This window comes from Erithacus rubecula (genome assembly GCF_903797595.1).
Source record: "Erithacus rubecula genome assembly, chromosome: 4".
NCBI lineage: Eukaryota > Metazoa > Chordata > Aves > Passeriformes > Muscicapidae > Erithacus > Erithacus rubecula.
The window spans coordinates 35,292,081-35,305,022 of record NC_136686.1 but is presented as its reverse complement, the minus strand read 5'-3'; the positions used below and the strand labels follow the sequence as shown (position 1 = coordinate 35,305,022).

At 41.5% G+C, this 12,942-nt stretch overlaps 1 protein-coding gene across 2 annotated transcripts in view; it reads left to right on the top strand.

The window, feature by feature from the left end:
- Window positions 1-9,999: 9,999 nt before the first annotated feature.
- The window catches only part of LGR5 (leucine rich repeat containing G protein-coupled receptor 5), a 91,182-nt gene continuing 88,239 nt past the window's right edge, over window positions 10,000-12,942 (top strand). Inside the window, exon 1 of one of the 2 annotated variants that reach the window (XM_079303343.1) lies at window positions 10,000-10,423. In XM_079303343.1, the coding sequence (XP_079159469.1) occupies window positions 10,206-10,423 (218 nt within the window). In that variant the 5' untranslated portion in view covers window positions 10,000-10,205. The remainder of the gene's footprint in view (window positions 10,424-12,942) is intronic. The other variant, XM_079303342.1, reaches the window with a different exon arrangement.

Below are 12,942 nucleotides of genomic sequence, written 5' to 3'. Positions count from 1 at the left end.
TCTCCAGCTCAAGGACCAACTTTAGATTAGGTGTCTCATGGCTTATTCAGTTGAGATCTAAAAATAAAAAAAATAAAATAAAAAAATCAATGGATCTTGAGATAAATTATGCCCAGAATTTGTGGGTGGCTAAAAAGAAGTGAGAGAGGGAATATTAGTTTACTGCTGAGATTTACAAAAGAACAAGGATTAGTTAACCTGAATCTTCACTTCTCCACTTTTCACTCCTCTCTTTTAGTACCTGAAATCACAGAAAGTAAAAACTTGCTTCTGTGTAGTATTTTTTCTGGTCTATCTGATACACTTTCACCATAAAACTACTGTTATTTCAGAGTGCCTGAGCATTTCAAATGCAATTTTTATTCTTCTGATGCATTTTGAAGATTATATCTAATCTATATCAATAGTCACTTGATTGTACTTTTTCCTCATAGTATAATCTGTTGAAATAAGCTGCAAGTCGTGTGTTCTCAGTTTTCCTGCCCGGAACACCTGGAGGGGAAAGGCTCAGAGCCCCAGCAGCAGCCAGGAGAGGGAGCTCATGCTTTTGGCTTGGTCCTGTCTCACTGACGGCAGGAGCAGTGAGAAAAGGCAACATCTAGCAGACAGATTCTGCATAGATAAACTCAAGTTTTGATAGGAGATGGTAGCCAAATCACTTTTTAATTCAAGCAGAAGTATCTGTCTCTTGGGTGAGTATTCTTTTGGCAAAACAATAAATAAAATCCATACCTTCCAGTAATAAGGAGTTTAAATAATTAATTGATATGAATACACAAATATATGGGAAACCATTCAACTTCACAGATAAGCTTGTGGATATGGTTGGAATCTATTAATTAGCCCTTGGCCTCATATGCCTTTTCATCTGTCTCTTCTTTTTCAAAAGTCAAACTAATGACTTCAGCTACTGCTTGAACTTCCTCAGTTCAACCACAGCTTTAGACTCCAGTGCTACAAACAAATCTGAGCACTTATTTTGTCCATATGAGGATTCTAAAAGAAGTAATACACAGTACAAGAAATAGATTTATATTATATACCTGTGACTTTCAAAAAAACTAGTTCATCCTTTTAATGTGTTTCTGAAATCTAATTGCTTGTGTTGTTTGGTTTTAAGTTGCTGGCTTTTTTTTTTTTTCAAACACCACTTCTGCAACACAGTCTTCGTATGAAAGCAACAATAAACAAGCTATTCATGTATTATGGGTATGCTTTTACAGACATTTCTCTGAACAGTTTCAATTTACTTAAACACAATTCTAAACTAGCTAGGTTCTACTCTGGCAAGGCACTGAAATAGAAATAGGAAGAATAGCTTTGCACACCAAAGGTTATGGCACTACCACAAAAATCTCTTTAATGTATACAGACCACAGTAAATAGTAAATTGTATTTGAGAAGCATCTATGTACCTGTTATAACATTTTCTTTGTATCTGTCAACTCAAAGCAGATGTAAGAGATGAAATAACTCAGCCTCATCACATTACTCCAAACTTCTACACAGCAAAATAATTTGATGACAAAATTAACTGAATTTTAAATGTTATGCTGCCCCTTAGGTACGTATTCTCAAAAAACATAAATTAAGAGTTCTTACTGCAAAGAAGAAGCTTCTCTTTAAAATACTGTGGGAAAAACTTTGCTGATATACTGATGGACAACTGTAAAACAGGAGGAAACATTAAAGCTCCAAACAAAATATGTCATAAATAATCTAATTCAATCAGTGCAGTAAATCTGAATTTAGGATTTCAAAATACCTTCACTTAGTCAAAATTTTGAAACTCTTTTTAAGTTGCTCTCAATTTGTGATTAAGCTGTTCAGAGTTAGAAAGAAAAAACTGTGTGTGTAAAAATTAGCAGTTAGATTTTAAAAGTGCAAATAAATAAAAACACTGAAGATTTCTGAGCACAAATGAGCATTACTAGAAAATGGTGTATGATTTGACACCAGTATTCACCTCTAAGTTCACCTGTAAATAATATGCTTCTGCCTTAAATAAAGTTTAATACAATGTTTATATATATATATATATATATATATATTATAATGCATAACTGGACAATTTATCCTTCACCTCTGACATTGTATAGAAGAGGCACATTTTGCTCTGTTACAAACAAGTCAAGCTGTAAGCTGTTGAGGGATAGAAGTCTGAAGCATAATAATAGGACAGCTGAATTCTGTTGCATGACCACAAGCAACACAACATTCCTTCTGCAGTCTTCCTCTCCTTCCAAATCATTTCAATTGTGATGAGTGCCCATGTCCAAAGAAATAATCCCTAAGATCATTAGTCAACAGTCCTGACTTTTCTTACTTTTTCTGTAATAAGATTTACTAAAATTCTGTATGAGGAAGAGTAGTAGTAGTTTTTGTTGTTGTTATTCTTCCTGTTGCTGTTATCATTATTACCATTAAGTGCATGAAGTGTGTTTTTGTCTTACAAATGAAGATGTGTTTCCTGGAAAGGAAAACTTATAATTGTAAGTAAAGTGAAAACATAGTAATACATTGCTTTGGACTTGATGCATTCAAAATCCATTCCAAGGTGCCAAAGTGAAAAGTAATGATTTTTCAATTTCAAGAGAGCATTCTTCTCTTCTTTTGTCATTGTCTTTTTCCTTTTAGATTTTCAATTCCATCTGTTTTTACCATAGTTCACAGAATTTCAGAGAAAAATTAAACTTGACCAACTGCTCCTTTCTATACCACTGCTGCTCCTGCCAGATTTGAAGTGGCATTAGACCAAAACAATAAGTACTGATTTACAATGGTAAGTGCTGATTTACTTTCAATCCTCTGTTTCACTAGACTCAGGGCTCATATTGAGCTAAATGCAGATCAAAAAATGTACATAAACAGAACATACTAAACCTGAGCTTTTCATACTAGTCCTTGTTTGCCAATGTTTCCTGTGTGTAACTTCTCAGGGCTCCAATCCATTGCAGCAGTAACACTAATTGTAATCAGTGCCAGGATACTTTTGCATAGTGATTTAACTATCCCCAAATACATGAAATCATTAATGTAGGTGCTTTGAACCACTTTCTGGAGGAGTCTATTACACTTAATCAGCTTCAGAAAGATGCCTGGGAGATTAAACTTGGGTGGTATAAACATTTTCTCCTCATATCCTACTGTCTCCATTAATTGCTAAAGAAATGTAGCCAAACCCTTAGAGGCCCAAGTTGTTAACAGAAATAAATACACTGGAGTCCATGGCCCAGGTCCATATAATTTTGGATTTCTTTCAGGCAGTCTTTTAAAACAAAACTCCTGCAGCAACTAGGCATTTGGAAATTTCAGTTCTCATAGCAGAAGCTGGAGGGATATCTGAACCATCCAGGATGGGAAACTGTAATAGCCTTCAAGAGGCTCTGAGATTCCCTGGGAGATCTCAAAGGACAGAGAAAAGGGTTCTCCCAGCTTGAACCAGAAGCAGCAACTGCCTTGAGCAGGTACCTCTTTGTCTTTAGTGATGACAGATGAAGTTAAATGAAGCCACATCCCGCTCCCTGTTTTGTAAAGATGTTAGTGTCATGAGTCTGTGCTGGCCCACTGTTGAGATAAGATTTATAAATATAAGACTCTCTCAGTAGCTTGCTTCAGAGACAGACACATCCCCAAACAAATATGCCTGCTAAAGTCAGCTAACCTACCTTGCCAAGGAACAGAACAATGCAATGCAATGCATGTTATAAGCATGTTGATGTTATGTAAGGCCCTGGCTCTGACATTCAGTCCAAAAATTTATCTCTACCTCTTTCAAAAAAGTTTAGCACAAATACATAGCAATTCATAGAGCATCAACACAATTGGGGTAGTGTTGGTAGAAGAAAGAGCATAAAAACTTGGGAGTTGTGTATTTCAGCTCACTGAATTTATTGCATGTACCAAGGCCTCTTGTCTCTCTCTCTTGCAAATTTTTGTGCACCACCTTCCCTCCTCTTCTCTGTAAAGACCTCCCTGTCCTTCCCCTGCTCTAGAACTCCAATTTGCTCTGCATGTCCCCATTCTCTTTTTTCCAAATACAAGGGCCCATCCAACTCACTCTCATCTTCCTATAAACATCTGTGCTGCAATCAATCTTCCTCCCTTTGCTTCATGTCCCCCTCCCTGCATAAGGCTCCTTATCTCTTTAACTCCTTGGCAGCTTTAGAGATCCCATTTTTGCTCTCTGATGGTTCTTCTATCCAAATTCTTGACCAGTTGCCTTTTTCCACCTACAGTAAGGGCTTTGCATGATTGCCAGCCATGCAGAAGAAGCATTCCTTGTACATTCATGCATCTCTGGCAGGCACTGGTGGAGGCTTTGTGGATGTATTGAAGGTCACAGATATATTTTGCTCCTTCCCTCCCTTTGTGTCATTTTACATTACTGCAGATGGGACTGGATCAACTTAAGAGACTGGGCAGAGGTGGGTTATGTGTCCTGACAGTTTATCACCAGGGTACAAAGTGTGGGGGAAGCACGTGAGCCACAGAAACAAGGACACTTCAACAACGGTTCTGATCAACTATAAAGCTTTGAGAATTAATTTGGCACTGGGTAGTATGGAAATAGTTTTCAAAAACTCCTTGAAAAATTGAGTCCCATAAGGCATTTCCCATCTGATTTATTCCGAAGTTCTAGTCAGTGATAGAAAAAGCTCTGCTCCCAAGAGGACAGAGATGTTTGAAATATTTTGGTCTTACTCATCAACAAAAAAATCTTGACTTCCCTCTCTGCAAAGAAATTTGGTTTTTCTGTGCTTACACTTCAGATGACAAATACAGAGACAAGAAAAAAATAAAAATACAGGCCTCTCCCTCTTTCTGGAGGAGAATTTACAGGAAAACGTAGTATTAAACCACATCTAAAGCCTTCTGATAATTTGTCACAATTAGGTGATTCTCTTTTCCATACATTTCTTCCTTTTGCATAGCAGCTGATCCCAGAATGACTAAAGCTATAATAACCACAACAAAAAAGAAAAAGAAGTAAAAAAAAAAATTATTGTGACCTCCTTCAAACAACTACAAAACAATGTAATCACTCATTATACAGTATCATGCAAATACACTTTAAAACCACAGGAACCCCAGGGTGTTTGCCACACAGACACAGTGGGAGAAGGAGGAAAGAATTGGATGGAATTTCTATAGGTGCTGCTAAATTAAAAAATTACCCTATTCATGTAGATGTACTCTTGTCTTTCACCCAGAGCAGAATGCAGATTAGCACAGCACATACAGGACACAGAAATAGATCATGCCTTTCCACACGCACACATATTCAAAGGTTTGACATTTTACAAGCATTTAAGGAAAACAAAAACAACCCTGCAACCCTCTGTGAACTGGAGTTAACTTCCTCACAGAAATGGAGGTAATGACTTTCCATGGGAGTGATGAACTTTTGCTGCATTAAGTGAGCAATATTTTGAAGACCTCCCTCAAAGTCCCACTGAAAAACACCACATAATGCACAGCTCTCTGAACTTAACTAGAGTGCTAAAATGCACAGTAGTGCATTTCTAAATGTTTGGTTCACCTCTATTATAAGGAACAGGTGATTATTGATTCCTTTTGTGGGGTGAGAAAGTAGAGACCCAAGACTATGCAATTCAGAAAACAGTGATTGTCTGAGGCTACAAGTGAGACAGACTTTGAATGGGCAGTTAGATATATCTTGAGAAAATAAGATTTGGTGAGCCAAAAAGGGGAGGTCATGCTTTTTTTTGAAAGATAAGTTGTTCTGATAAAAATCTTGTTCCTCTTTTAATGCCTACCATTCTTCATGCATCTTTAGACATAGGTTGCATGTTCTCTTCTTTCTTCTTCTGGCTTTCCCATAAGACATACAAACATAAGGTAAGCACATAGTTCCTGTGTTAGTGAAATACTCACTTAATGCTTTTGCAGTCTGGTTGTGATTCTCTGAATGATGTCACATCCACCCCAACTCAAAATAATAGGAGGTTCTCTTCATATAACACTTTATTTTCACATTTTCACCTTAACACACAGATTTTATTTGCTAAACAGAGAATTACTGTAGCAACCAGCTTTCATTTCCTCCAGAAAAAAAAAAAAAATCAGTATATCTTCAGCCTACATATTTACATTTTTCCCTTGCTTCTTTCCCAAATTTGTAGCTATTAAAATGTGTCTGGGTAATCCTGACTTTTGCACTAATATTGCAAACCTTACTATCAGGTCTTTTCAGACTAAAAATAATGCTCATGCCAGCATTTGCTTCAAAATTATACATATAAGCCAACTGTCGCCATATGACTTGTAACAGTAATAATACCTTTTTTCTAGTTTTGTCCCTTCTTCCCATTAGAAACTTAACTATTGAAGCATATTTCAGATGAATCCAAGTAAGTCTTAGCTGTCAGGTGTTTCACCTCAGTCCTACCACCACAGTGACTACAGAACTGCTGAGGGAGGTGTGCAGCTAGATGGCAGTGTGCCAAAATAAAGAATCGATACGAAATTGACGATTTCTAGGTCTGACATAGCATGCCTTAAATAGCATGAAAATCTAAAAAAACTAAATCCATAATGATAAAATAAAACCACCCATAATATTATTGTGACTGAAAAGCTGTAGCTAGGTGGTAAATTGAGCCAGGGCAATTAAAAATCCTGTATTTTGTTCTGGTTTCAAAAAGTGACTCTACCCTAACCACCTTACATTTCAGGTACCAGTTCTTATCACTATGTAAAACAGAAACAGTGCCATCTGCCTTGGTTTGAAGAACATTGTATGGCTTAATAAAAGGATGTAAATACTTGTTTTAGTCCAAGGTCCTCCACGAAACGGGACAGATAACGTGATGCAAATGAACAGGAACATACACCAATAGGTAAATATGGAACCCAGTGAACACAGCACACAAATAGCCTTCTGCTGTATGTGCAAAAAGCCCCTATAGTGACAAATTTTAAGGCATGCACCATTCTCCAAGGCTAGCTGGGATAAAAGGACAAATGAGATGTCCTGCAAGGAAGAAAGGATCCTGCTCAGACCACAGGGCAGTTGCTGTGCTGTTGTCCAGCAGAAGAGCCTCAGGGCTGCACAGCTGCACACTTGCCCACTGAGCCCTTTCAGTGTAAGGATTTCGACACATTCAATGAAGAATTTTTTATCCCAACAGGCAGAAGAATTCCCACCCTGCACAGGATCTTTGTTGTCTCCACAGACAACACACAGTGGTACTTACTGCCTTCTAGGAACCTACTCTTCATCCATAGGCAGAAAAGGAAAAAACAAGCTACCATCAGCTATAAACTATTGTGTTCTCTGCTGCTGTGCTTTTTACTTTGGCTCTGTATTGGACCTGCCTTAATATTCAAACTAGCTGCAACCTTTGCTAGTGCAACATCTGTTAACACTTCTGCTTTAAACTCCATTTTGGCTGGGACAACTGATCATTTCAGAATTAAGCATAATTTTACATTGTGAAATGTTTTATCCACACTTTTAAAAAATAATTTTACCGAATTTAAGTTTGCAAGATGGAAATAGTGGTGAATAGTTTAGACAGTTTTCTTTTTGCAGTCCTATGTTTTAAACCCAAATTTCTCATAAAGTCTAGAATCTGTCATGCTGTAAGTAATGATGTTTTATATATTTATATATATATCTGCTGTGCATTCTTAGCATATGAATTGCTATACTTTCTGTGTGCTGAGAATATATAACACAAGATATAATTTATGTTTGCTTGTAGGTAATATTTCATAGACACCTGTTACAATGTTAAACCTTAGGCTAGAGTATCATCACATCTTATATCATATTCAAAAGATTGGAGGTTTAGCCTGAGTATCAGGAAGACAGACTCAAGAGAACATTCTGCTGAGATCTCTGAGGGATTTTGTTTATTGCCTTGATGAAAGCCAAAGACCATTAATAGCTGTACCATGGATATCACTTCAAGTGACCAGGACATTATGGTGAGATGTTAGAACTTGCAGGAAATCTTACAGTCCCAGTGGCCTTTTGGAACAGTAACATCACCTCCCAGAGATGTCACCAAACAGACTTGTTTTTCTTTTTTTCCCTTTATGAAGAACCAGAGATCTGTGAGAAACATGGAAAGGAAAAAACTGTACAGCTTAGTTTAAATGCAAACTGATAAATCCTCAACAGAAAATGAAGAAACAATGGCTTTCTAGAACAAAAAACAAACAAAAACCAAACAAAAACCCCAAACAAACAAACAAAGCCTCATGTTACATAAATACTGTTTCACTACACTTATGAAAAATATAAACTTACAGACATGGGCAAAAGAAAGACAGAACTTTTGGGGAAAGAGGTCACCTGAACACATATCATGACACAGAATAAAAAAATCTTCTTCCTTGAGAATTTTTCTCTTCAGGCATCTCTCACAGGCACTTTATGATCTCAGCCAGTTGTTATTATCTTAGGACAAGGTGATGCCTGGGGAAAAGTTTCAAAGCAGTCCCATAGGCCAAAACATTCTGGCCTGTCTAGCTAGCCAGAGAGCAGATTCCCTTTTTTATTCAAATAAAACTCTTGAGTTCCAGTACAAAATCATTCTGCAACTCAGATTTTACCAGATTATGGTCCAGAGGTGAAAACATTATAAACTGTGGAGAGTATAAAAGCATGTACTTTGCTGGCCTTTTCATTAGGCTCTCATTTCAGATTTAATTGTAGATTCAAAGAGAGTGTAGCAGAAAACCATTAACTAATGTTCTCCAGCACATATTGAGTAGGCTGACCAACAATTTAGTTACTAGTCTAAACAGGAATTGGGCTGGCACTGGGTTCTTAAACTCGCAGCTAGTCTCAGATTTCGAGTTTGTGGCCAACTTTGGCACACTGAAAACTGATTTGGAGGAACAAGGTTTTAAAGACCTTGCCATCCTCACCTTTGCTTTACTCAGCCACAGATACATAGCACAAAGACAAGTATGTGCACTACCTGAAGAGAACCTCTGGCAAGAAGCTGGGTGAGGGACATCTCAAGAGCTTTCAATGGCAGTCTCACTGTGAGCTCAGTCTCCCTCAGCAGGCAGTCTCCTTCAGAAAATTTTGCCTGTTGGCAAGCCTGTGATTTAACCATGCGGTGAGGGAAAACAGTGAATCCCCATCTTTGACCAGGACCCTGGTCTGCAGCTGGGATTGCCAACCAACTAGATAAAGCCTAAGGGGTCAGATCTCCCTACTAGTCCACTAGATCACCCAAGCCTTTGTCCCATCACCCCAGAGACCCTCTACACCCCATGGCCTCAGGACCATGCCCCACTTCCACAACCACCTCTTCTCCCACCTTCTAGACTGCACCATGTGCAACCCTACCCTGAGAATTCCCCCTCAAGAAGAAAGGACTGAGAGGGCACTTCATAAATATGTGTAAATATCCATGGACAGGAAGGAGTGCCAAGAAATCAAAGGCAGGCGTTTCTCAGTGGTACCAACCACTCGAACACAACGCAACGGGCAGAAGAAGTTGGATAATGTTCTCATGCACTGTGTGATTCTTGGGGAGTCTTGTGCAAGGCTAGATTTTGGCCTTGATGATCCTGATGGGTCCCTTCCAACTCAGATTATTTTATGGTTCTATGATTGTATGATGCACAGATTGTATGATGCCCCTGATGATGAGGAAGAGCTTCTTTACTGAGCGGGCCACCACTCACTGCAGCAGGTTGTGCAGTCTCCCTCGCTGGAGGTCTCAGGAGCTGCCTGAGCCCTGTGCCGTGTGCTCTGGGATGTGCTGGGGCAGGGTGGCTGGCCCAGAAGACCCACGGCGGTCCCGTCCAGGGGGACCCGCTCTGTGCGTGTGAGATGCCGGCCCGAGGCGCGACGGGCCCGGCGGGCAGGCGGAGGGAAGAGGGAGTGAGGGAGCGAGGAGGGCGGCGTTCCCCCGCTCCCTCCTCCCGCCTGCCCGCCGGGCCGCGGCCGCCCCCGCCCGCCCGCTCTCTCGCACGGCGGCGCGGGCAGGGCTCGCTGCGCTGCGGCGGGCAAGGCTGGGGCGGCGTCAGCGGGCGCGCGGTGCCGGCTCCAGGGCTTTAAAGCAGCGTGTAAGCTGAGATGCTACCACAGACAGCGGCGCGGCGGCGGCGGCCGCAGGAGCTGCTCGAGCCCGGACGGGCGCCCGCCTTTCGCCCCCGCCGCGCCCCGGGGCATGCGAGCGGCCGCCCCGCGGCTCTAGGCACCCCCGGGCCCCATGGCGACGACCCGCTCTGCCCGCGCCCTCCTGCTGCTGCTGCTGCTGCTGCTGTGCCCGCCGGGGCTGCGGCGGGGGGCGCGGGGCGGCGGGCAGCGCCCGCGGGGCTGCCCCGCTCCGTGCCGCTGCGAGCTGGACGGAGTGCTGCTCCGCGCCGACTGCTCCGACCGCGGGCTCACCGCCGTGCCCGCCAACCTCAGCGTCTTCACCTCCTACCTGTGAGTGCGGGCGGGCGGGCAGGGCGGCGGGAGGGCTGGGGCCGGCCCCGCTCTGACAGCAGCGCTCCGTGCCCCGAGAGAACGCCCGACTTCAAATAAGTTTCTAATCGCTTTTTAATCAGCGGACGCGCTGTAAAGCGTTTATAGGTATCTGGCTATCGCGGTGGCCGGTCTGGCACCCGGAGGATCGCTGTGTGATGTGCCGTTTGTAGGGTAATTAAAGGCGATTGCAACAGCAGAAACTCGACGCGATCCGCCGGGACGTTATCTTCACCTTTGCTTCCCGGGACAGGGCTTTGAACTGCGGCCGCTGCTGATTTAATCGTTAACAGATCTCCGCTCGGGTGGAGCGCAGGCAGAGCATGAAGCGCGCTGCCGGAGGAGCGGAGTGCCTGTGCCCAGACGCAGGTGCCTGTGTCCGGATGGGGCTCGGCCGGCGCACCCGCCCCTCGGGAGGCTCCCCGGGGCTCGCAGTGCCCGCCTGGCCGCGCATCCCCGCCGGATCGGGCTGCGCTGCTTGCGGGCTGCGGCGCATCCCCGGCGCGCCGAGCTGCAGCGTGTAGGGACAGAGCCGGCGAGAACGGAGAAACCTCGTACTAGCAAAAAACCCACCCCAAACTGTGGTGGAACTTGCTTTGTTTCCTTAATTTTGGCTCTGTGTTCGCCGTTTAGCGTTTCGTGTGTTGAAAGCGCTGGTGCCCTAAGTGTTCCTTTGGTGTTCTCCTTACTGGTTCATAGTTTTTTGTGGTTGCATGACCAGTAGATTGTTAATTTACTGCTTATGCTTCGTATCCAGCATAAAGTATGTCTGGTTTGGAACGTGTTTGTCCGGTCTCCCTATTTTGACGTGCTGTTAGCATGCTTGCTACTATAGTTACTGTGAAGATGCTTTCACAGCTTTGTCTGGGGTACTAAAGTAATCATTCTGCGTGCACTTCTATTATACAATGGACATAAACCATATCTTACATGTGAAAAAGAGAATAAAGTAAGCTAGAAATTTATTTCTTCGAGAAGTATAAACATGACAACATAGACAAGGTGGAAATTAAGCGCAATCAACCAAATCCAAGTATATATTGGGGGGAAGCCTAATTTAAAGAAAATAGCTTACATTTATAAAGAGGGTGAGCAACTGAAAGACTTTTTTGATATATTATGCATGCAAATACTATTCTGGAATTTTTCTTAAGATCAGTTTTAGCTTATTTTATCAGGAACATTTCAAAGTCAAAGCTATTGATAAATGTTAGGAGGCAGGAGTCAGCAGTCAGCATTACTGAACTTACTACTTACAGTAGAGCAAAACTTTGGCTATATGTTACAAAGATACAGTTCTTAAGACACATACAAGGTCTGCCACTAGTTCCAAAAGTAGCAGGTCAACATTTTGAGTGTACATAAGATACAATGTTTTCTGGTGCTTTGGAAAGCTGTAAGCAGAAAGGTAGATGGTGATGGTATAAAGGCATACTTAAGCTATACATATCCTGTGTTAAGAAGTAGAGATCCTAAATTCCTCGTTGCTTGGAGGAATGCTAAAACCAGAAAAACATAAGAGAATCTGCTGTTTGATTGCTGAAGAAAAAGAGAGCATATGTGTGGCAGTGTCAAAATACCATTGCTGGGGTTCTTCTGCCTCTGGTAACCTGCTTCTTGGGAGGATTGTGATCTAGTCTGCCCTTTTGTTTTTAAATCCTTCTTTCCTTCAGAAGGAATGTCTTTCTCCAGTCAAAATTCCTCTGTTGTTCAGTAACATACACCCTGAAGTGAAAAAATCTTATTTGGACAGGCAGACACTTAAATGACCAGAAACTGCATGCAGGCAGTGAGTGTGAAGTATGAGGCTAGTTCTTACACATAGGCAGCTACACTTACCATTTTCCAAGTTTGCAAGACTGCTATCCTTGGATTGATTAATTATTGCCTAATTATGCAGAACTGTAGCTCCTGCCTGCCCTCCGTAAAGAACTGTCAAGTCTCATTGTCTGTAGATGGTTAAGCAATGGCAAATTTTAGAACATGCCTGCTTGTTATAGGCATGTTTGCCTCCCTGAGTTTGGTAATGGCCAAGCAGCTGTTTCTTGACTATTTTCTTTTGTGTTTCAACTTTTTTTCCCCAAAAAACCCAAAAATGTCTTTTTTTTTTCCCTGCTGTGATAATTTTTACTTCAGATCAAAGCAACAGATTAAAATTGTGTACTCACATTTATTCTTTTTCCAGAAATAAAAAATCTTCTTCAGTCAATTTTATTCTTGTACCATAGGTGTATCTGACCAAAATCAATGTGTAGTACTACCATGGATTAAGTTTAAGCTTTTAAAGCTTTGGGATTTTTCCTAAGTTTCTGAACTTTTTATCTTAGTTTAACACTCACACATAGGAGAAAAAGGTAACTGTTTTTTGGTGTGCATTGGAGATGGTGTGAAAAGCTGAAATGGTGAGGCCATTAAAGGTTTGTTTTATTTTGAGACAAATGTCTACAGAGCATGATGTATTATGGTGAGTGAATTTTGCA